Source organism: Lissotriton helveticus, chromosome 1_1, assembly GCF_964261635.1.
Source record: "Lissotriton helveticus chromosome 1_1, aLisHel1.1, whole genome shotgun sequence".
In the NCBI taxonomy this organism is placed as follows: domain Eukaryota; kingdom Metazoa; phylum Chordata; class Amphibia; order Caudata; family Salamandridae; genus Lissotriton; species Lissotriton helveticus.
In genome coordinates this window covers 1,764,909,509-1,764,934,961 of record NC_136057.1, presented here as the reverse complement: position 1 = coordinate 1,764,934,961, position 25,453 = coordinate 1,764,909,509, and the positions used below count along the sequence as shown (strand labels likewise).

General features: G+C 43.0%; 1 protein-coding gene across 1 annotated transcript in view; it reads left to right on the top strand.

The window, feature by feature from the left end:
* COL5A3 (collagen type V alpha 3 chain) overlaps positions 1-25,453 on the top strand; it is a 598,884-nt gene that overhangs the window by 474,539 nt on the left and 98,892 nt on the right. Inside the window, exons 44-47 of the mRNA XM_078650321.1 lie at positions 5,741-5,794; positions 7,474-7,527; positions 11,299-11,406; positions 18,761-18,814. Coding sequence (XP_078506447.1) covers positions 5,741-5,794; positions 7,474-7,527; positions 11,299-11,406; positions 18,761-18,814 — 270 coding nt within the window. The remainder of the gene's footprint in view (positions 1-5,740; positions 5,795-7,473; positions 7,528-11,298; positions 11,407-18,760; positions 18,815-25,453) is intronic.

Genomic DNA, 25,453 nt, shown 5'->3' with positions numbered 1-25,453 from the left:
CCTCATTTGGATCTAAATACTCTATCAGACATTTCCGTACAAATAAAATCAGGCTCTCCACTGGATCCCGCCCCTATCCATGCTCTGCGCAAGGAGAAAGAGGTGGTATTGCCAGCCATACGGGACGTAATAAGTCACTCAATCTCCAATGGAGTAATTTCTCCAGCCTGGAAGCATGCAATTGTAAAAGCTCTACTGATAAAGCCCAGCTGAAATCCGGAAGTCTTGAGCAACTACCGTCCCATTTAACTACTACCCACGCTCAGTAAGATTCTGAAAAAGTACATAAATTCCACTCTGTCTACCTTCCTAGAACCTCATGTGCTCCTACATCTTTCACAGACGGGCTTCCATCCCCACTATGGAACGGAATCCGCACTAATTGCCATGGTTGAAGTAGCAAAAAAAATTACTGATCAGGGAGGAGCAGCGGCCATTAACCTCCTTGATCTCAGTGCCGCTTTCAACATGGGAAATTTTAACATTCTCCTCGATAGACTTCGGATGGCAGGGGGAGCCATTGCATGGATCCAATCCTTTCTCAATTACAGAACATTTCAGGTTTTTGCAGGTAACTCCACCTCTAGGCCTTTACCTCTCAGCTATGGAGTTCCTCAGGGATCCTCCCTGAGTCCTACGCTGTTCAATGTGTACATGAGGCCACTGTCTGAGGTTGTCCAGCCTTACTAGATTAAAATTGTCACCTATGGGGATGGCACTCAGCTGGTGGTGTCTCTAAATCACCCACAGAATATACCTCCTGACCTGGAATCCTGCCTGGAGAAGGTTGCCACCTGGATGCAACAACCATGTCTCAAACTTAATGGAGACAAAACCGAAATTATGTATCTAGGTAATACATTTAACAAGGAGCTCAAAGTGCCATTGCCAACATGTCTGGGACCCCCACCGGTCCCTAAGTCCAAAATAAAAAGCTTGGGCGTGTGGCTTGACAAGTCACTCAAATTCGACCAGCAAGCAGTGGAAGTGGGAGGGGTCTGTCACGGCATCCTGAGAATGCTGTAGAAAATCCTCGCCCTTCTCCTTAAGGGGGCAAGGAGAACCATGGTCCAGGCCTTAGTCCTCTCGCGCCTGGACTACAGCAATTGACTGTACCTAGGAGCGCCTAAATCCACCTTAAGGAAGCTTCAAGTGGCACAGAACTGCGCTGTCTGATTACTGTTGGGCCAGTCTAGAACGCAGTCAGCCATGCCCTGCCTAAAGTCTCTACACTGGCTTACCATAGAGGAGAGGATGGGTCAAATCTAAAGCCCTCTGTACTGCACACAAGACGTTTAGGGGTAAAGGCCCACATATTAACCAGCCTCTCATCGCTGCATACTGCCAGAGGAAATCTCTCCGCTCTGCGAAGCTAATGCTAGCTACCATCCCTAAAATCCAAAGGATGCGAAGTGGGGGACGTTCCTTCTCATACAATACCGCTAGGCTGTGGAACTCCCTTCCCTTGCTTTTGTGCTCAGAGACATCCCACCTCACCTTTCGGAAATGTCTCAAAACCTGGCTATTCCAGAATGTCAACTGGTAGCTTTTCCTGTTGCCTGCTCTTTCTGCCGCTAGCGCTGGGATGCCTTAGGGTAGCCATGCGCTTAAAAAGTGCTAATTAATAATTATGGCACCTGCAATCCCGCCCTTTGCTGCCCCCACCTTGGAAAGGGTGTTTAAAAAAAGGAGAACAAAGGAATAACTCCTGAAACATTTACCACCTGCTCCAAGCAGGTTGTTAATGTTGATTCATTTGGGCCTATTATTTCACCTGGAAAGGGGAACGTTGTATCTGGTATTCCAGTGCCTGCACATTATAGCCATTCCACTGGGAACTAACTTGTAATCCCTGAAATCTCACAGGGAGTTACAACACAGAGGGGCAGATTTATGAAGGCCTTGCGCCGCCGGTGCGTCACTTTTTCCCATGTTAAAAATGACGCACCGGCGGCGCAAGGCCTTCATAAATCTGCCCCAGAATGTTTAATACCTAGCTGGTATCTATCTTTCTGTTGAGGTTACGGGCAACTGATAGTGGGGCTCTTAATCAGTGTCTTGTGATTGTCTCTATATGTTTTTCTGGTACTTACTTTTTTTAGCTGTATTTTAATGGATGACTGATTCTAGGTCATCTGTTTGGGCTTGCCTCTATTATTGCTTCTTCTCTGACACTGTCTCTAGTGGACTGTTCTTTCCAACGGGGACAAAAACAGCAGTCAAAATTATGAGATATGTGGGACTTTCACCCCGAGATTTCTGCTGCTAAACGCATCTAAAATTTCTGGGTGAAAGTCTGACACAAAATGAGGAATGAATAGGGAATCTGACCCCCAAATTACCAATTCCCCTGGTAATTCCTCATTTCTAACTGAATCTACAGGGTCTAACTCATAATGGGCCGGATTTTCCACACCCGCAAGTTACTAGTACCCACAGTGTCGGTAACACCAGAAGTGGGGAAATTCCAGCCATTTCCTGGACCCGCCGTAATGTGGACTCTACTGATGGCTAGCCCGTGTTCCTCTCCGCGAGTACCTTTTGTAGCAGCCATTTTGGAGATGCGCTGTTCCTGTATTTGTAGCGGTCTCTTTCCAACGCTGAGGTTGCTTTTTTTCGTGCTGCCTCTGGATAGGTTCTTCAAAGAGCATCTTTGAGATCAGCCCCTTCTTGATATCCAAAAGGCAACACGCGCTCTGCTTAAGCCCATACTTCTAAAACAGTCCTAATCATCATCCTTTCCTGCTGCCTCTCTCCAGCCCTTCCAGACTCTCAAGGATGCGCTCTAATCCCGTCAAGAAGAGTTTGCTTCCCGCTTCAGTAAGCCGCCATTTGAACAGCTCCCTCTTGGCGATGAAAGGTTGGCGGCGGATGTTTCAAACACCCCTGTCTGCTTTTTCAGCTTAATACTGGGACCTGGCAAAGCGACACGCTTCCAAGGCACCAGGCGCCATAAGGATGAAAAGTCCAATTAGGCTTCAAAAACCCAATTAACATTCCCTCAGACCTCAGAATTGCTGCTTTGGCTGGATTTGGAGCGCAAGGTGACCTTGCTTGCGGACTCTGGGAAGCCAGCACAAGACTTTATGCTGGCTGTGCGTTTCCAAGGACCCTAGCTCAGCTGAGACCAATATCTGCCAACAAGAGGGGCCTATGCTGGCAGGTTTGCAGCAAGCTGGCAATTGGGAGATAGGGCAGTGTGGCAACACGGTTCCCTGGTGCCAGGTCACAAACGTGACACAATCAGTGCAAAGTCTTGACAAATTATTTACTTTCCAGCTCAAAACATATTCTGCGCTGAAAAGTCGTCTGAAAAGTAACGCAAATAATCCTTTGCGTTACTTTTCATCGAGGGGACGTCCCACGCATGTTACATGGATGTTCCATCCCATCCTATCACCATTTACATTTAAGGCAAACCCCAATCGACTAAAATTGGCATGGGAGGCTTTGAGACAAAAATAATGTCTCTTTGAGGCAGACATTAGGAAGAAGAAATGTTTTCATTTCTTCTAACTTTTCCCAAATGTCATGCTCCCTTACACTGCACCATACACATGAAATGTGTGAAATGTTTTAACGTTAGCCTAAGCATAGTATTTTGTACTGCCATATGAATCCCACTAGTCCAAAGCCTAAGCTAGACATTGCATACACACCTATGCCCTATAGTAAGATGTTTGAATGGCTCCACGAAGCCTGCTTGTACACCAGCATTAGGGAAGAGAGCTGAAGAACCACACCTTAGTAGATATGGCTTTATGATGCTCTCCGCTTCAAGCGAAATACAACAATGGCAACTTTACTTTTGACTAAATCCGTCCCGTCCTTTAAATGCACATATTATTTATGCCTACCACAAGTTACCTAAACTTAGCCTGTTCATGTGCTCAAGACCTTGGCAATGGGCTAAGGAAAAAGACCCGGCAAGCATGTGGTGGATGTTTGAGGTTTTGGGCTACTTAATTCATAATACACAAAACTGGAAGAACATGTAGAATTGGACCCGTGTTCCAGGGCCTGCATGTTACTCTCTATGGCAGGGGGAAATCATTTGTAATCCCGTCATCTCATGGGGGATATCGTCCGGTATTGTTAGTTCCTGCCCGGCATCTCCCTGCTGAGACAGCGGGCAACTTCTAATGAGATCCTTAGGGTGCTACGGTTCAAATGTAGCTCTCCAGGTTCCAGTGTAGATAAATTATACCAGTGCACAGAAAGCTGAGCAAAGGAAATTAAGCTTGACGTGGAGTGGGCCTAATGACACACGATTTGGCTAGGAACAGAGTTTGAGGCAGTGAAGGCCTAATGCCATAAGGCATAATGCTAGAGTCCAGTCTCAGCATTACCATACCTAGTTAAAATCTGACCTTAGGTCTACAGGTTTTAGCACGTGCTCTTATTCACATGTCTACACTGGCCTGTGAACATGCAACTGGGAAACTTAGCTCAATTCTAATGATACAGTTGTCTTCACAGAAAAAGAACAGTGCCCAACGTGAAACTTTAGGTCTTAACTCAGAGGCCAATGGTTGCATGTGAATGGAATTTCTACTTCATGCTTGCCCACATGTGAAGATGCCCCCAAAAATGGAGGGTAGCTGGCATTGCTATCATGTTGGTCTATGCACTTGGCAAGATCGGGATCCTGGGCCACCCTATGCCACGGATGGAGCCTGGGGCAGTGTAGAGGGCGCATCTTCTACCAGTGCAGTTGAAGTCCTTTTCAGATCTACAAATCCTTATTTCCCAAGGCAGCCAGTCCAGGGACAATGCGCCATTGACGTAACAAAACTTGCGGGCCCCCCTGCAAGGCACGTGGAGGGGCCCCCTCCAGACTCAATCAGGAGATCTCCAGCCAGAGTATTTTGGTGAGGGGCCCCTCAGAGATTGCACTCCCCCCACACCGCGGGGGCTGTGGGGGCCTGTGTTACGCCACTACATGTCACCAGGGCTAGTTACGCAGAAGTGCATGGAGGTGTAAATCTGCAGTATAAGCCATGAAGGTTCACTACCTAGAACCTACTAACTTTTGGACACTGAAACTGGCATATACACCCTTATGCACGAATACAGTACGTAGACTACGAGTGCCATTTTAGATATATCACAGAGCGACACTCATTTAAAACGAATAACTGTCTTCATTAGTGTATCATGAGAGTTGGGCATGGATCAGCAATCAATTCCAACTATAGATTAGAAAAGGCTAAAGGGTCAGTGTACTAAAACTAGAATGTTTACATAATATTAAAAATAACTTGTTTTTACAATGCGGTTCCTACCACAATTCTGCTATGTTTAAATACTGTAAATAACAGTTGCTACTTCTACCTGAATTATTAGTATTCTTTTGGAGCACAATCCTCATAAGGAAGAAATATTTAAAATAGTATTTCTGCCATCCTGAAGAAGACCGTGCTCTACAAACTGTGACCAAAACGTTTTGCCACTGTTTAAGCTGAGAGTTGAATACAACTCAATATAGGTGCATAGATCTCAGTTTCCTCGGCGGCATCACCCTCAGTAAGTATTCTGGGATTAGAATTACAGGGGTCCCCTTTGTTGACAACCAGAAATACACTTCACAGCTGTATATTTTAAAAAGGAGTGGAGAGATATTAGGAAGTTAGGGAGTCTATGAGAACTGTGCCACTCTGTACATTCAAATGATGCCAACAAAGACCATGTTCTCCCTATGAAAGCAAATAACACAAGCTCTGTTATTTTTATCTTTCAGGGTGAAACGGGCGGGCCGGGCCAGAAGGGCAGCAAAGGAGATAAAGGAGACTCGGTAAGTATTACATCCCTTGCACCGCTACTGAATGTCACAAATTAAGCGACTGTGGGGCATATTACCAAGGGTGGCGATAGGCAATTATCGACGGTTTAGCGGCCGTTTTTGGCCGCTAAGCGGCAGTAATTCTATCGCTCTATTAGCAAGCTGTCGCTAACTGATGTTAGCGACAGCTTTTAGGCGATAGCCAGCAGTTTGGGGCCCGCTTTGCATGTCAGCGAAATTTATCGCTAATGACATGCAAAGTGGGCGTACCCAACCTGTTAGCGACTGAAAGCAGTCGCTAACGTCGCTATCGCCTATTAGCAAGGCAGGCGTAGCGATGGAAATATTCCCACTATCGCCAAAAACTTACGCCTGCTCAGACCAGTTCTTAGGCATGTTATCCAATGGGAGGTGGATAACATGGCTAAGAGCATTTCGTTGCGAATGCGTGAATATCGCTGTAGTCTCAGCGATATTCACGCATTTTGCCGCTATCGCTGGATATTTTAGCACAATGGAGAAAAACGTTGCTAATAGCATGTTTTCTCCGCTAACATATCCAGCGATAGGCAGCGATAAAAAAATCTTCGCTAAGCCTATTTAGCGATAATTATCGCTACTTGTTGATAATATGCCCCTATGTTCCACCAGGAGCTTCCCTAGCCTAGCAGAAGAAACCATGAGAGTCCTGGACTTTTGGGAATAACCTTATCCCCTATTTCCAAACCTGCTTCTGTACTGGGCAACCAGCTTAAAAAAAAAGATAGAATGTTATTGATGTTTTCCCAAGCCGAAGAAACATCTCACTCTTACCACCTATTTAGTAGAAAGTGGATGTTTCATTTTTAAATCACAGTTATTAACCTACGTATTATTAAAGCCACTGTATATCATTGTGGAGAATTTTGATAAAAAAATGTCCAGGTTGTATTTCTTTACAACTTTTAATTCAATGAGAATTACAAATTCAAGTCATTGATCTTTATTTGTTCAAATTTACATAAAAAAAAAAAAGTTTTACCATGTCAGGAAATCTTGGCAAAAATAAATACTTTCCACAACCAATAGCCAGGCTGATCCCCCAACTTAATACGAAAAGGGCAATTGAAACTATCACCCGTAGCACAATGTAAAATGCCATAACACAGCATAACATGTTTTGATAAAGAATAGTAAAATATATCATTTTTTTAAACAAGACGTTTTTCCCGTCCACCTCCCTCCCTTTGGCTGACCTCCCCACAAAGTACGGAGGGCCAAATATATAATTGAGTTGTGTCGCTCGTGCGTTATGCAAGTGAGTGTAATGGCGATGCAACTACTAAGTCAGATTTATCAAGCTGCACAAGGCCACCTTGTGAGGCTCTGATTGACGTCATAAATCTAGAGTAACACAATGCAGAGCAGAAGACCTTTGCAATGCTCAGTTTGCATTGCTGCGTTGTGTAGAATTCACCCTTTTTAGCATAAAAGCCGTCTTTTACACAAGGAAAAGCTTGTCCATATTCAAAGACAGACATTTGCACCGTAAAATCATCATTTTTGCTAAATAGAACGGATTACTTTCCACGTGAGAAGAAATTACATTTTGAAGATGAAATACAGCCATGTTTGGGACAGGACAATATTTTTTAATCACATTGTACCTATCAAATCTGTTACTAACCTTTTTTTTTATCTGTGTCACTCAGGGTCCCGCTGGGCCAGTCGGCATACAAGGCCCCATTGGTCACCCAGGACAAGCGGTAAGTGAAGCCACGCCTCTGTATGTAGGCCAAACACTCACACACCACTATGTATTTGGGTGCTAGCACGTGGTGCTTGTGTGTAAACAAACCTATATGCATGCAAATTTACACAAATAGTGAGCATAGGAATGATTTCAGATATTTAAATGCCAACCTGTGAACACAAACCTATATGTATGCTTTAGACATGCACCCAACATCTGCACAGGCTCGTTCACAAAGACACAGGTGCCTTAAGGGGTATAATTTGTTGCATAAATACACCAGGGTGCGCACGCATCTAAGTACATTTACAGAGATTCGGGAAACAGTTGGAACAACGCGGTCAGAGCCACACGTGTTCCAACAACACAAGCGCGACCACACATGCCATAACCACGCATATGCCTTAACCACGCATATGCATGGTTAAGCCAGTCTGCTGCGCGCCAGAAGCGGTAGCAGGAAGGATCGGGAGAAGATGCGGTGGGGTGAGTTGCGCCGGGCATTGGGAGGGTGGGGTCGTTTTTAAGGGTGGGGGTAGGTGTCAGAGCTAGGGGGTCAGGTTGTTTTCAGGGCTGGGGCTCAGGGAAGTTTTTTGGGCTTTGGGGTCGGGGTAGTTTTTAGGGCTTAGCGGAGGGCAGGGTAGTTTTAAGATCTTAAAGGGTTAATGGAAGTTTTTAGGTTTCAGGTGGGAGGGGTTGGTTTTTCAGGAGGGAAGAGGTAGTTTTAGGTCTTAGGGCAGGGGCTTTGGGAGCTGTTTTAAGGCTCAGGGATCAGGATACTTTTTAGGGTTTGAGGGGCAGGGTAGTTTTTAGGGCTCAGAGTAGTTTTTAGGGCTTAGGGAAGAGTGGGGTCGTTTTTAGGGCTGGGGGTCTAGGTAGTTTTTGGGATTCATGGGGGGGTTGATTTTTAGGAGGGAGGGGGTAGTTTTAGGTCTCATGGCGGGTGCCAGAGGTAAGACTTATCTAAGTCTTAACCACGCATATGTCATTGCCATATATATTTTGTTGTAAAGGCATGCGTGGTAAAGGCATATGATTGGTTAAGAATTGCGTGGCTAAGACTTCATGGATCCTCCATCACACTACCCAGCGATTCACATCCCCCAAAAACACGTTTATGCACTTCTTAAGGTGTATGCATAGAGTTCTGAAAACGTGTATATGTAAAAAAAAATGCAGAGCCAATGCAACAAACATATCATTTACAAGATATATGCCTTTAAGTATGCACTTGTATGAACAATCCTTTGAAGAATTCAATGTCAGTGTGAAGGATGTAAGTACATACAGAAGAGGGTGTGCTCACATGTATGTGGAATAACATACATATACTTAGGAAAAAACATGGACAGAAATGCACACAGACGTGTAAATATACCTCATGTGCACAGAAATGGATATGGACTCTTAGGCATACAGTTCTTTTTACTGACATGCCTAAGCAGATATGGAGGTGATGGAAAGGCATACACATGGATAGTCTGACACAAAATACAATCACACAAGTAGAGACAATTCACACATAGGTGGGGGAAACACAAATCTGAAATAAGTGACTAGCGGCCATATGTATCAAGCTAAATTGCGATTGCAAACGCTGAAATTTGCAGAATTTCAGCATTTGCGATCGCAATTTAGCAGTGTGCAATGTATCACACAAAAACCCACTCACAAAATAAGGAATAGGAAAAATTGCGATTCCCTATTTTGCTCATGCATTTAAGGAAACACAAATTGCGATTCCTTAAATGCAATTTAAGAAGCACGAAAAAAGTGTGATTTGGCCTTAAGGAATCGTAAGTTACCACCAACTTCAAGTTGGTGGTAATTTTTGATTTTCTTTAAAAAAGCTCTTTCAAGGATTTTTAAAAGTGCTGTATATGTCGAACATACATGCCTGTTGGATATGTATGTGTGCAAAATGTGCACACATGCATAGTTCAGGGGTGCAACAGGGTGTCCTCTTGGCACCCTGGCAACCTTGAAATTGCATCCTCAATTTGCGATTCTCTAATTGCTAATTGCAAATTGAGAATGTCTTCCCATTCATTCATATGGGCCTGCTAGCCCATAGGAATGAATGGAAAGATATTCCTTATTAGCAAATCCTACATACATTGCATTTTGCGATTCTCTAATTGCAATTCGCAAAAAATCGCAATTGGAGATTCGCAAAATTTGTTTTTGATACATATGGCCCCAAGACTGGTGAAGGCACACGCTCCCCATGGGATTAATAAACATGCAAATGTTTTACTTTTATTTGGCATGAATATAGGATGCAATCAGCCATTAGTATGGCACAGCAGTGCTTGTAGGTAGTGCTGCAATGACACATTTTGACACACATCTATCTATCTATCTATCTATCTATCTATTCACACCACAAGTCCTAAAAAAGTAGTGGGGGTTCTAACCAAGTTGGGCAACATGCAAGTGACATCACAGCGCAAAACCTCACAGTGCGTGACATCACAAGACATGGTATTGCTGCCCATGACCACATAGAAAGTGACATCAGATCGTAAAACCACACACATGTTTTTGCAGGTCTATCATGAGTACATTTGGGTGCATTACAATATTTAAAAAATTAGAATTTGCATCTGGGGACTGCCAAAAGTGATGCAACCCTGGCGCAAAATATTGGGCCTCAGCTTATACATTAAGGGGCTTATTTACAAGACCTGTGCACCACTGGAACATCACTTTATGTGGTGCACAGGGCGTAACTATATCTACAAGGCCACGTAAAGCCATCCTGTGTGGCTTTTCATGGCCTTGTACATGTACCTTGTACATGTGGAGCGAGGCAACGCAGTGCCGTAGTGAAGTAGTGTGGCTCACTGGTTAGAGGCGGCAGACCCGAGAGCAGAGGACGGCCCGGGACCAGGGTTCGATTCCCGGCGCGGCAGGTTTCTGGACCAGGGTCAGCGGACTCGATAATTCTCTCGCCTCGGTGCCCACTCTGATCAGCGATCACACTCGGCAACTCTGGGCATAAGCTTGCCTCATCTTCACTAACGGCCCCACCAGACCGCCGGGGATGCCTGGTCTCACCCTGGAGATACCCATTAAGGGACCATCTCTCAGGGAAGCCAGGAAGGGTTTCGCAGCGGTCGAAGCGCCTTGGGAGCCTACGGGTAAGTAGTGCGCTATATAAATGCCTATACATACATACATACATACACGTGGCTGCGTTGCCTCACACTGAGATGGAGAGGTGTGCGCCCTCCATTGCATCTAGGTGTGAGGCTCCCAATAGCTCCCTGCCAGAATACTCCAACAAAAGGAGGCCTAATGGTCCCTTATCTTCGGCCTTTGTTATGGGCCCAGCTGGAATTTAAAATAAGAAAGAAAATCACTTGGACAGTGCTTCTGAGAAAAAACGCAGAAAACGTGCAGGTGCTATCAAATGTATCCCGGTGTCTGAAAATTTACACTGGGACAAGTTTTACATATTTCTGAGGGCAGGCAGGATAGATGGCTGCCACCCTGTGAATACAAAAGCTAGACGCTGTCTACCTACATGTACCATGGACTTGTGCACTGTAGCTATCTGTTTGTTTTATGCATACACTCACACACATACACACAAATATATATGTATTGAGAACGAGAGAGAGAACTCACAAAAGTAAGGAAACACAGGAAACTCATGGCTAGCCTGCCAGTCACCCACATATAAACACAAACACATGATTGATACACACAAGGACAGCCACACATCCCTTCAGATAGACAGAGGTGCACACACACTCTGACGCCATTTCTGTCCTTCCAGGGCCAGGATGGGGAGCCCGGCCGGCGTGGTCAGCAAGGGATGTTCGGGCAGAAGGGGGATGAAGGTCAACGCGGTTTCCCAGGTGTGAAAGGCCCAATTGGACTGCAGGTGAGTGTGAGGAGAACTACAGCCTGTAAACAATATAGACTGCAGAACAAGATGTACACCAAATATCCTTCCTGTACTCCACCTGCTGCCAGTCAATGGGAAGGCAACCTTCCCCCAACCTCTAGGGTCTATCGCCGTACTTGGAACTAGAGAAGTTCAGATGACGTTTCATGTTGTTAAAAAACAGAAGCTGATGGCTCTGCTTCTCTTGCCCAGTAGGGAGAAACAATTTATGATGTCATAAAAAGCTCTGACAGTGCCAGACTGGTGCCCAAGCTGGCCACTGTGGCAGCCACCGAATGGATTTAATAATTAAGTTCAAAGTTGTTTATATCTATTTTAATTTGTATGTGTTTTCATTTGTTGTCTTACATAGAAATGATGAATATACTTTATTTTATGAGTGATTTTTTAAAGAAAAACCATTTCACTAATAGTCACTTTGATTTTTAATAATAATAACCATTAATTTCTTATCAAAGTTCTCAGAATGATTCCAGTCTGTCGGCCTCCTTCGAATGGACCATTGAACTGGGTTATTCAACTAACAGATATCCTTCAGGGTCTCTTTCTGCCGACTCTAGTGCTGACAGAGCAGGTGTGGGCGCCACGCCCTCTAGAAATAACCCCAAACATGTGGAAATGTCCCATGCATTAGAAGCATCCTCTGATGACATAGATGTGACTGTGTGTGCAATCTATGTGTACCTGAAAGCTCAATACAATTGTTAAAGATATAAATCTATTGCAGAATATCACACGCATGTTTTTTTTTTATTATATAAAGGTTGAACTTGGCTCGAGGGCATCAGAGTGCTTTACATGCGCTCCTGGGGCCGTATTACCTATGCGGCGCGTTTTCCTGGTTAGCGCTATGTGCACCTTTCAAAAGCTGCGCCCAGCGCTAACCAGGAAAATGTGCTGCATTTTAGTGGATGCGCTGCCCCCAGGCACCTGTGAACTTACCCTGCCCACAGGGCAGAGTATTCAGGTGAAAAACGTAGTGGATGCTTTGAAGCCGTACCGTGTTTCACCGTGCAGGCTGCAACCCACCTGCACTTTTAAAGGGGATTAGAGATCCCCTTCAAGGCGGGTGCAGTGAGAGACTGCACCCGGCTGCAAGCGGATGTCTGAGGGCTCCATGGGACCCCCTTCCACCCATCCAGAGGTCTGTAGTCAGGGGGCGCACTGACAACGTGCCACCTTTTAGGTGGCACGTTGTCAGTGCGCCTTTCGACAGCTTCTTTGCCTCTGCGCCTGCATCTATAATAAGGCGTTGGCACAGAGGCAAATGGATTCCTTCATTTTCATGGGGCCACACCCCCATGCAAATGATGGAATGCCCTCTGAAAATAGCTCTGGCACTTTATGTGCGTGAGCACTATCAGTATTACAGAAAGGGGTGCACAAGCATCTGCAGCCCCTTCTGTAATACCAAAGTGTCCCGGGGGCGCGCAAAACGGGCCCAAACGCCTGTTACGCCCCCTGGGCACTCCAGTAATATGGCCCCAGATTACCTTACACAATATTTTGGGCACTGGAAGATTACTTGATTTGTCTAGAATTGCACAATGTTGAGTTGAGTCCTGGATTCAAACATTGCTCTCCATTTCCAAAGTAGCCAGCTCCAGCTCATAGGCCACATCGCCATTTTTTTATACTTAAATTGTGAGTTGCGGTTGTGATTAATGTAGCTTCCATGTCAATGCAGCCTCAAGGACAAACAGGAAATTAAATCCTTAGTATTGCACGATCTGAAGTTAATAAATAACTAAAATGCGAGCCACCTCCTTGCCAGCATGGAGTGCGTCACTGCCGCATGAGTAGAAAAAGAAGGCTGCGTTACCGAGAAGCACCTTTTTACTGAATATCCCTTGGATCAGCCATCTTAGAAGGCAGGCGCTGGTCAGGAACAAAGAGGGATAAAATGTAGGCTGTCCCCTGCAGAGATCACGTAGGCATGTCTTCTGAGGAACCCCTCTTGCGCCTTCTGTGCCCCCACGCTTTCAGGGTCACCTCACATCCAGATAATGCTGGTTCTTGCTTTTAATGAGGCATCTAGGCTTCAGATCCTCAGTCACCCTCAGAAAAGCAAGGAAGCTTTGTCATCTTCCTTCCTCCCCGGCCTTCTGGGTCTCTTTGTGCAAGCGTTGCATCTCTTATAAAATGTAGACTTTTCAAGCAGAGGTCAGCAGGTGAAGTGTCTGCTGCTAATGAAGCAAGGCAGCATGGCGGCCAGCAGCAGCGAGTAGGAAAGATCTGGGTATTAATGTGTGAAAAGGAGGACAGGCGACGCATAGCACGCCTTTCAGTGAGGGAAAAGTATGCCAGTGAGACACGGGCCACTGCATCATAGTCAGAAGGCTGTAACCCGGCTAGCCATTGGTTAGAAATAGCACTCCTTAAAGGCACTTGACTATGTTTATTTAACACCTTGGGTGCTCATGACGAGCTCAGCTCGTCATGAGGCACATTGGCACTGTGCTCATAACGAGCTGAGCTCATCATGAATGCTGCGGAACGCCCATGCGGGGATAATTCCCCTGCTGTGCTGAGTGTTCCATGGAAACGGGCATGGTCATGACGAGCTCAGCTCGTCACGAGCACAGCTCCACCGTGCAGCGTGATGAGCTGAGCTCGTCACGAGCACCGAGGTGCCACGCACGGCCTCCTCCTCCCAGCACCGCGGGGGAATTAGCGCCGCGGCGAAGGGGTTAAGACAGGGCTTGAGAAGTGGAGTGGTCAGTGCTTGCATAGACCAACAGTGTTTTAGGAAATGAGGTAGCGGAGCCGGTAGATGGGGAACAAATTCCCCACATGAACAATCGAGTTATTAATATTATTTAGCATTTGTAGAGTACATAGCTACCCAAGGGTATCCCAGCGTTAGTGTCTAGGCAGAGGTTGCAGCTTCAGTTTAAGAAGCTGATTGCTGGAATAGCCAGGTCTTGAGAAGTTTCTCGAATCGAAAATAACGGTATTCAGCACAGATGAGTGGGGGCATTGTATTCCAGAGTTTGGCCACATTGTAGGAAAATGATCTGCCTCCGCTTCTTAACCTTCTAATGTTCGGAATGACTGCAAGATGGAGATTAGTTGAGCGGACACATTTTCCAGGGCGGTATGGGGGTAATGAGAGGTCTGTTGATAGCTTGGTCGATGCCCCAAAAGGCCTTATGGGCTATGCAGCAAGCATTACATTTGGTTCTTTCAGAGACAGATAGCCAGTGAAGCATCTTCAGTGCCAGTTTGGCCGACTTATTTTTTTGGCACCCCCAGCAATAGTTTAGCAGCATAGTTCTGTGCAATCTGGAATTTCCTTAAAGTTACTTTGGGTGCTCCAAGGTAAAGAGAGTTTCCGAAGTCCAAGCGTGATAGGACCAAGGCCTGTATCAGAGTCCTCCTTGTGCTCATCGGCTGGAGAGAGAGAACTTTGCCAAGTAGTCTAATAGCGCCAAAACAGTATCTAGCTACTCTTACTGCTTGGTCTTCGGACTTAAGGGAGCTGTCCAGACAGATGCCCAGGCTTTTTATCTTGGTCTTTGGAGTTGGGGCAGGCCCCAGGCAGTTGGGCCAAATCTGTTTGAGATCTAATCTGGAGGTGTCATTTAGGAGCATCAGCTCTGTTTTTTCGCCATTCCGCTTGAGGCAAGAGTGTTCCATCCACAAAGCCACTCCCCCCAGGCAGGTTTCAAACTCAGATGGGGGGGGTTTCATGTGCTTTTGAGGGTGATTACCAGCTGGGTATCATCTGTGTAGGTGACAATTTTTTTCCCATATGGCAGAATGATATCTGCCTGTGGCTGCATATATACATTAAATAATGTGGGACTCCGCAGCTTATCGCTAGGGTTCTAGAGGTTGACTTCCCTGAGAAGAGCTGAAAGGTTCTGTTATCTAGGTAAGATTGGATCCAGTTAACTGCCTCCTCTGAAACACCTCTCTTCCTGAGTCTCTCCAATAGGATGTTGAAATTTACAGTATCAAAGGCTGAGCTCAGGTCTAGGAGGATGATGGCCTCTGCCCCTCCTTGATCGAGGATCAGTTTAGATTCCTCCACCACTGCGAGCAGGGCAGTTTCAGTTCTGTGTTGAGTCCGGAAGCCTGTTTGTGTGGGACAGGGCACTCCAACCTTTTCCATAATAAGAGCTACTTATGATGAATGAAAATCATCATGAGTTACTATTATTAGTGTTGTAATATTTACGACATCAGACAAGATTACAGTAGTGGGTACCCCATGCAAGATTACCTGCCCTGGTCACCTGAGTGCATCGGGCAGGGTTGCCAGCAGTATTGTAAAAAGAATTATTATAATGACTCATCCATTTGAAATGCCTAAGTATGAGTAATTTATGGCAGCCACTGCTTCAGAGCCCCTAGAACCGAGAAAATATTGTTAGTAATAAGACCCCACAACACAGCATGATTTATCACTTACATTTCAGCTTTAAATAGATTTTGGAAATCCATTTTTATCAGAATGTCAGTTTATGAATTCTGAAACTACATACTTTTTCATCTCAAATATATGTTGGTAAATTTTGGTAACTATATATTAATTCAAACAAGGAAACCCCTACAATTTATTAGGCTGGGCTTCAATTAGGAGAGCTACTTGCAGGTTTCTGGAGAGCTACCAGTAGCTCATGAGCTACTCATTGGAGAAGCCTGGTGTGGGATGTAAAAGGTCATGGATTTCCAGAAATTCTGAGAGTGTCCAGTTTACAGGCTTTTCTAGGGCCTTAAGGATCACTGGAGGCATAGATATGGGGCGATGTTGTCCAAGTGAGATGGGTATTGAGTTCTGTACTGAGTTTTATTTCTGAAATGCAAAATGTATGGACTTGCTTAAGCTTCAGGGGAGAGTACTCCAGTACAGGGGAGCGTAAGATGCAAGACTCTCTTCCACAATGCTGTACATCAAGGTGTTGGTGGCTCGCGGGTGCCGGATTGCAGAGCACACTTTCCAAAGTAATCTCTAATATTGGCAAAGAGAAATGGCCTTGGACCAAGCTTTGGGAGACACCCTATGGAAGAAAGAGAACTGCGAGTTGTTAGAAAGCCATGTGATGCTGGAGTGTTTGGAGAAAGAGGATATGAACCAGGCCCGAGCTGTGAAAAGTGATCACCCCGATGGAAGCTAGCACAGGGTTGTTGATTCTGACGTGGTCATAGAGAAGGCCAATAATGGTGGTAGGGTGCTGAGCTGGTGAAGTTGGGAATCTGGATCAGAGTGGTCCTGGGCAAGAGGAGATGAAAGAATCCTAATTGAGGTGGTTGGATAATCTGTGTATCAGATAAAGACTAGCCTTCCCAGGGTATTGGAGAAAGCTGTCTTTAAAAGATGGTGGTGCTATGGCGGACTGTGGACATTTTGAGTTTTGAATTACTAATGCAGTTCTGTTTTGAAGCAGAGGATGTATGCACCAGGTTAGAGGGCTTGACTGAAGAGCAGGCTGAAATGAGTCTGTCTGTGGAACTGCAAAGAGCTCATGATTAATGTGGTCAAGGAGATAAAAGGGGCAGGCATTGGAAGAATTGCCTGAATGTGGACCTGAGGTGGTAGGTATAGAACCAGAGAAGATAAAGGGAAAGTGAGTGAGCAACAGGGGATGGGGAGGAGAGTGCCAGGCATGTGTTGGATACTTTTCATCTTGGGGAAGAATATGAGGGGAATCAATTGTACATGAACTGAGCAAGAATTGTGCGCATAGAGAAGATGCGAGATCAGAGGCTTCTGGACAGACTGAAGCTAAGGAGACAGGTTAAGGTGTTGGTTGCAATTGGAACTACATTGAGTAAATGCTGGAGTATAAAAGTCAGCAGGTTAAGGTACTGGCAATTGATGCAAAATAGGTTCTGCTGGCTTACCCTTAGAGGACTGGTTATTAGTTCTGGGCCTTTTAGAGTGTGTTGCAATTACTGCCTCGGTGTTTCACAAGACAAGGGCTCCTATACCCTGCTGTGTGTACTGTTTCTTGAGACAGTGAGCAATCTAGGAAAACACTTGTCAGGTACATCAGCTCCAACACCTGTCTCATCTCCGATCAGTCTCAGACAATCAGCCAGACGTCATGCAAACAACAAAACAAGGTGCATCTCTTTGGTTCAGAATTACAAAACTCTGTGACTTGCTTGATCACAATATAAGAACCCAATCTTCACACTGTGCAGTTTATCTTTTATCCGATACAAGTAGGATAATGGAGCAAACATGGCCAACTACTTATCCCCTGATCCCATTCAGACTAGTGTTAAGACATGCAAAATGACTATCTATTTGTTTTATGTTTTGTGGTGGGTTATGCCACATATTGCACTGATGATACGGCACAGTAGGCTGGAGGTACACCACAACACCTAATAAATGCATCTTTAATGAAGTTAAAGGGACGTGTCACTTTCTATGTTTTATCAACAAATGTGGCAGGTGTATCTACTGCGACCACGGAAAAGATATGTTGGGTATGATGATTTTCAAAAAGTAAAAATTGACCATATGAACCATACAATTGTAACAATTTCAGGGAACATAAATGTGGACCTGGGTCTGGTTCACTTTGGTAATGCCATTTTTAAAAGTAATAATCCTTCTCTGGCACTACCTGCTGAACACATCCAAAGTTCTGAGGGACACAAGATTACCCCATTATCACTAATGGAACACAATCATGGGCCATAACTTGGAAAACAATGTATCACACTGACTCAAATTAGGGGCTTATATACAAGCCCATTGCACCACCGGTAAATCACTTTTTCCCATGTTAAAGCTTTCAGCTTGTAAATAAGCAACCTAATGTTCCAACTATCCATGGCAAGGGACTTTTAGGTTAAATTTGAGCAACATCATTACAGGATTTAATAATGGCTAGGCTTTTCATATTGCGCATTAAGTTTCACAAAGTAAAACAAAATGGATCCCTCTTTCCTCCTCGAATAAGGCATGGATCTAACTGCATCTTTTGTTGTATTAATCAATTACAATTGTGTGCTTTTTCATTAAATGAACACTGAAAAGGTGGGTTCAGGGCAGGAACAGTCAGAATGATTTACTGTTGTGCATTTGCACTCATGTTATGCGCTGTTGCCTTTCTATCCACTATAAGAACGGTGAATGGGTAATGAAACTATGTTATTTTGTTTGCAGGTGATCTAGACATTGCAATGTGCATTAGAAAAGAAAAATGCTGTTAGATTTATTGTCATAAGGAAATCGTTCGCAGGGAAAATATAATGTAAATTTTAACATTTTGAAATTCATTTTCAACACCATCTACCGTGCTTCAGTCGTGACCTTGAATGCGGGTACCCCAACCGTTCTCTAACACGTTTACCGTCTTCATCACAGGGAATGCCTGGACCCCCAGGAGAGAAGGGAGAAAGTGGAGAAGTCGGCCCAATGGTATGTAACTGATCTCTGACAGCTTGTCTATTTATTTGTGTTGTGCTTCAACTGCCTTTGACTAATCTACAGTTCTAATTCATGAGGAGCGCTGCTGATGCTCACATGATTGTCACTCATCTGGCTCTTGATATTCCTGCCTGTTAGAGTTTAAAAATGCGTTTTGGATAGAGATGAGAATACATTTAGAGGAAAACAATAAAGGGGGCATATAAATTGGTATTGTTACTTGACAGGTTCTAAGCAAGTGCTTAGACTTCCCAAAAACAAAAAGGCAATTTTTTTAGCCCTTCAGAAGGATGAATTTTAGGAAATTAGCTATAAATTTCCAAATTCTGCGGGTGATAAGATACCCTGATTGAAACACACTGGTTTGTTAAAGGGACCAAATTGCATTTGTTACAGTATGTTTTTCGACTGGGCTTTGTAGTATTTTGACATCATCAAAAGCAGAAAAATAACAGTAAAAAATCCTTTCTGTGATTGTGGTAGACTAAGGGTTGGTTTCTACAAAACCAGAAAGTATGTATCATTGAGTGTCTTATAATTTTCTTCAAAACATCTGGCTATCAAAGACTAAGAATGTGGCTTGTTCCAAATTGTGAGTAACTTTTCTATGGCATAGGCAACTATATACAAAAGCGGTTTGGAAGGTGAAAAAACTTGAAATATAGAAAATCAATAAAGGCTGGCTTAGAGAGGGCCTAAGACTAGAGAATACAGCAAGTAGACATAGGGCACTGTAAGGGTTCATTTTCTTAAGCATGTGAGTGAGGAGTATTTGTATCCATGTCCACTCTTCGTCTCATTGGTGGCCAAATTTGCAGATCAGTATGAACCTATGGTAAAACAACAATCACATAGGATGTTCGGGTCCAGGAGTCTCCTCTAAGGACCACATTTTGTTTTAATTTGAACAGTCAACACATTCATGATGGCATTTCACAGGATCAATCTTAGTTGGTTGAGTTTGTCTTTATCGAGTTATATCTTTGTGTAGTGTTACACTTGTTGCAACTTTCTTTCAAACACATTGACTTAAAAACATTGAATTACTGTATACAATTCAATTCAAAGCTTTATTTCGTTTGTTTGAACAACCATAAAAACATTTACATAAGTAAAAAAAAGCATAATACCAAGTTCCATAATCATTCAGGACAATTTTTGATCTTATTTACACTATTTGATCTCACATGTATCTCTTCTTGGTCAATTAATAGTAAGAATACCATTCCTGACATGAATTGCTTTTAAAATGTGTAGTGCTACATAATAGTAAGTTCCCAGATCATTCAGTACAAAAACAAATTCATAGCTGCATGATGCGATCTTACTTTTTTTTTTTTTTAAAAGCGGTTTCAGGTAAAAACATCTAAAATACAAGTAAAATTTACAAAGGAGCATAAAGTGCACAGTGCTTTGTTTGGAAGATTCATCACAAGGGTTAGAATCCAAAGGTTCTGTTTTCATAACTGGAAATGCAACTAGGCAATGTACTATTCCTAGTCTCAATCTATTCAGCACCTAGCTATGCGAGGATTTATTCACTATATTCAAATAATCATGTATACCTCTTTTGGATTCAATTGATTGATTACATTTAAAACTTGATTGTTTCTCTATAATACTTTTACGATTATCTTTTTTGCTTGGCAAAAATGAATCCTTTATTTCCATTTTGTTTAAGGAAACCACTGCATCCAGGTTAGCAGAGATCTGAATATTAAATAACTTGCTGTATGTATCCATAATATTTTTTAACCACGGGATATGTGATTTATTTTCAAAGAGTAAACAATCTTTAATGATAGATCTAGTAAAAACGGTCTCACCTTTGGCCCATATCAGCAGTGGCGGCATAGAAGTTAAATCTGCTAAGTATGTCAAATTCACCTCCCGATGTATTAGCTCAGTAGAAGCTGAGGGAGGTAGATTTAGGAGACATTTTAGAAAGGCATTTTCTTCTTGTTGTAGGGCCTGGCTGTTGGGCCTGGCTGCAATGATATCCCCATACCCCTGCACCTTATAAGGCTTTTGTAACACATTGCGCCCTGTATATTGTCAGCATTTCCTTTATGGGATTATTACCTAATTTAGAAGCAAATCTAAATAAATGCTTAGCCATCTTGGAGCGAACATTAGCTAATTCCTGATTCTATATCCCATTGCTGGTATAGGTTACTCCTAGATTGCAGAATGTTTTAACAGTTCGGACTGGGGTGATATCAATATAAAAGGTTTTGTACTTCGTTGTTTGGTGCCACATATCATGATGAAAGTTTTTGTTTTTATTAATTAACAGTTTCCTTTCCCCTGTGAACATGCTGAATTTATCCATGAGTCGTTGTAGGACGATCAGTGTCCTAGACAGTAGCACTGCATTATCTGCGTATAATAAAATCAGAATAGGATTACCAGATATTAACGGTGCATCTGCCTTCTCCACCTGCAGCACTTTATCAATCTCATGAATAAAAAGCGAAAAATGTAAGGGAGCAAGGACGCAACCTTGGCGAATGCCATGTTTTACTTTAAAACTTGGAGTGCACTCGCCCAGTTGTCCATATGTCACTTTACAAGATAATGTTGTGTAAAGCCTTGCTAGAATATGGATAATACCTTTAGGTGCCCCAAGTTTAAGTAAAGTAGGCCACAAAATGCTATGAGCAACTAAGTCAAAGGCACTACTAAGATCGGCAAAACATAAGGATATTCGCCCTTCTTTATCACATGTGTATTTGCCGATTAGCAACTCTTGATTAATACATTGTTCTATTGTCCCTAAACCTCTTCTAAAACCATATTGGGTTGGAGAGAGTATATCATTATCATGTACCCATTCCTCCAGTCGCAGTAATAAAACCTTACCCTTTACCTTGGCAGATGAATCTAAAACTGATATGGGACAGTAATTTTTAGCTTCAGACCTATCTCCTTTTTTGTGGATGGGGACAATAACTGACTGACCCCATGATGGGGGCACCCACAAATGGGGTTCAGCTTTATATTCATCAACAGGTACTCCATCAGGGCCCAGAGCTTTCCATCCCTTACTGCCCCTTAGCCCCTCCTGGACTTCTTCCACTGTGATATTAAATGTAAATCATGCCAATCACTCTGTTTTTGATTAGTTGCCTATGATGTTACAATACCCATTGGGTTAAAGATACCCCTAAAATGTGTTACCCAGTCATCGCTTGTAACGTTGAATAATAGTTCTGGGAGTGAATCAGCCTTCAAAAACTGCATATTCACAGTATCCCAAAATAACTTAATATTTGCTGTATTTACGGCAATGGAGAGTTTGTCCCATGCTATCTCTTATAGCTCCCTTTTTCTAGTATCAAGAGCAAGTTTATAATTATGTCTTAGGTTTTTGATTAACACATTGTCTCTCTTCTTGCAATGTCGGGCTTGTTTCAGTTGCTTTAATGCTTCGGCGCAAGTATGGGCAAACCACCCCTTCCTTTTTTTCCTTCCCTCCCTGATGGGGGCCATTAAAATCCTGTCAATAATAGAATTCATTTTTATAAAATTAGCAATCCCTAGGGTCTATATCTTCTTTTAAACAATAAATAATCTCTTTGTTGCATTTTAAAACAATTTTATTTATAACTTTTTGGGGTTCCACACCATCCCATCTAATGCGATTTTCGTTGGATCTATGCGCTATTCGCGGCAATGTTTACTACTGTACATTGATGCATTGGCCTTTTTGTGCCCGACATTTGAAATGACATAACGATGCAATTGGCAGCCCGTGGGGTATCGCACATGTAGGTAGCATTAGATGAGATTAAGACATGATCAATAATCGAATTAGCATTCCTCCCAATAAAAGTTGGTATCAGGTGCCCATCAGTATCGCAGGCACACTGTAGTATTTCAAGATCGTATTTAGCAATCACTGAGTTTAAAATTTCCCCATATGCATTGTGTACAAAATGTGTACAATCGTCCCCTTCATCATTCTTTATGCCACAGGCATGAGTAGCTACCAGGGAGCAAGTTTGGATGTTAAAATCTCCAACCCACATGAGTACCACATTATTATTAATGGAGTTTATAAAGTTATCTCGGCCCTTATCCAGCTCAGTTACAATGTTACTCCTGTTAGTGTCAAACACATTGTTATAGTAATTGATTACAATCACCTCCCTCCCTTCTTTACAGTGCAGCCATATAATCTGTGAGTGTGCCCCAATTGTGGCAACTTTTTTGACAGTTCCTGGTAGTTTATTCGAAATGAGGGTCAAAAGCTCCCCTTTCGCTCTTCCATCTCTTGATGGTACAGCCTCTAACCAATATGACGAAAATCCATCTATATATATTGGGTTGAGGCACCGAGGGGCATATTATCAAGCCGCTTATCGCCGCATCATCGACACTCTTCTGCCAATAAAGCTGTGATATTTGCATCGCCCTATTATCAAGGCAGCGTTAAGTCAATTAGCGTGGCGTAAAGCCACGTTAATTGACTTAACGCTGCCTTGGTAATAGGGCCCCTTTCACGATAAACTCATCGTGAATGGGGGTGTGCAGTTGGTGTTGCAGTGGGCGTTCCACCGCAACACCCATTCATTTCGTGGGGGGCCAACTATTATCAAGAGAGGCGATAATAGGTGGCAGCGCCGAATTTAAAAACAGGAAAGACCTGTTCTTAAGGTGGCGAAACGAGGAGAAATGCTTCATTTCTCCTCGTTTTTGCTTTTTCCATGTGTGCTGCCTTGTGCAGCACAAAAGGAAAAAGCAGAATGCCAAGGTTTGTTTATGTACAGGAAGGTGTCCCTCTCTTCGCCACTTTGTTGGTAATATGCCCACAAGTTTCTTGCAGGCAAATTACGTCTAACCCATTGATAAAATCTTGCCATCCTAACTTGTCTCATTTACTCATTAAGCCTGCGATATTCCAAGTTGCTATTTTGTAGCCCTTTCCTGTACTGCTCTCTGGAATAATAGTCAGTGTCCCATGGTAAATATCTGCATCCCTATTTATATCACTTAGTTTATTAGGAATACTTTCTTTGTGTATAATAACCAATGAAACTCTTTCAGGGATGATAGCTACCACTCGCGATGCCAAACAGCTATTATTATAGCAAAAACCAGTTCAAGAGCCGTCAGCAATTATAATATTAGATATAACCCTATCAGGGAAAGCATCTGCAGCTTGTTGAACTCTACATCTATCAGCAATCCCTATTCCAGTAGGATTGATATCACTACTGGAAGGGTAGCAACTACTGCATACAATTAAGTAAATAATAGCTGTAGTTTTGAAACTATGAGTATGACCCAGTAAAAAATATTTTTAAAAAATCTTGTTTCCCCCATCCTTCCAGATAGTTCTGCCATCAACATTCAACCGGGTAGGAGAGGGGGAAAAACTCCCACTACGACATACTAGTTCTCAGCAGGATTTTACCCAAACTCAAATCAGAACTAACTACCATGTGTCATTGAAGTAATGCTGTTTCCTCATTAACACATCAATCTTAAAAAACAGGTTAATAACACAGAGTATATGGACAAATTAGGCGTCTTTGTATAGTGTGGCATTTCACAGAATAATGATTGAGTTAAATTCAGTAGCAATTTTATGAAACCTTACATAGTGAAAATGCCAACTATCTATCTAACCGTATGCACTGCATACCTCTGTTTTATATTCTACGGTAGATGTATGCAATAGTATAATGAGAGAGGAGCTTTGCATTTTACACATTCGAAATCAGATTGAATGAGAATCTTACCCACTGAAATATTGTGGAAGATGGATCTCTAATATGTATTTCCTTGTCTGTAGACATTTGTGGCAAACAGCTACTATCCCTCTCTTGGATAGTATATGATAAAATATTGGAATCTTGGTTTGGAACATTTAGAAAAAAATTTACATTCCAAATGGACAATATAGTGTAATGTATTGCCAACTGTGTGGGAATGCTTTACTTAGAAATATCTTCCCCAAACATATTGCGACTTTGAAGAATATTGAGTAAAAGCATAGTTATTTGTTCATTGTCACACTCAGGCCTTCCCCCTCCAATGGACCATCAAATATTCCCTTCCAAGTCCATATTTTTCCTCATTCGACATGATTCAGCTCCTTCATGTGAGCTTTCACACTTTAGAGAAGTATTTTCATTTTTTACTTTTTTGCAGCACCTCTCATTTCATATCAATATCTTCTATTTTTTATTTAAAGTGGTATAAAGCAAAGGCAAGAAATTACTGAGAAAAAAACAACTCTCTCTGACTGCTGCATGTTGCTGATGAAAGTTTCACACAAAGCAATGTGTACTGGAACCATTTTCTTCATCAGACGAGCATTCATTTTCTTGAGGCCACTTTTTCTTTCATGGCCATGTATTTATTTGCGAGATGCAGGTTTTACATCAGTCTCAGAGGAATTGATACCAAGTACAGTATCTGATTCTATAATGCTTATTGATTCCAGTGCTTTAGTGCACTCCCTGTTCCAGTAGAACCCAAAAATGTATTTTGGGAGTTCTTCGTCTTCATGCTCTCATTTTCAAGTACCTATCAAAGGGAAAGTTCTTAGGAGAGGACTGGAAAACCTCCAGTATTGGGTCACCTCTTCTCACCAGATGAGAGCATCCTCAAATGAATCTG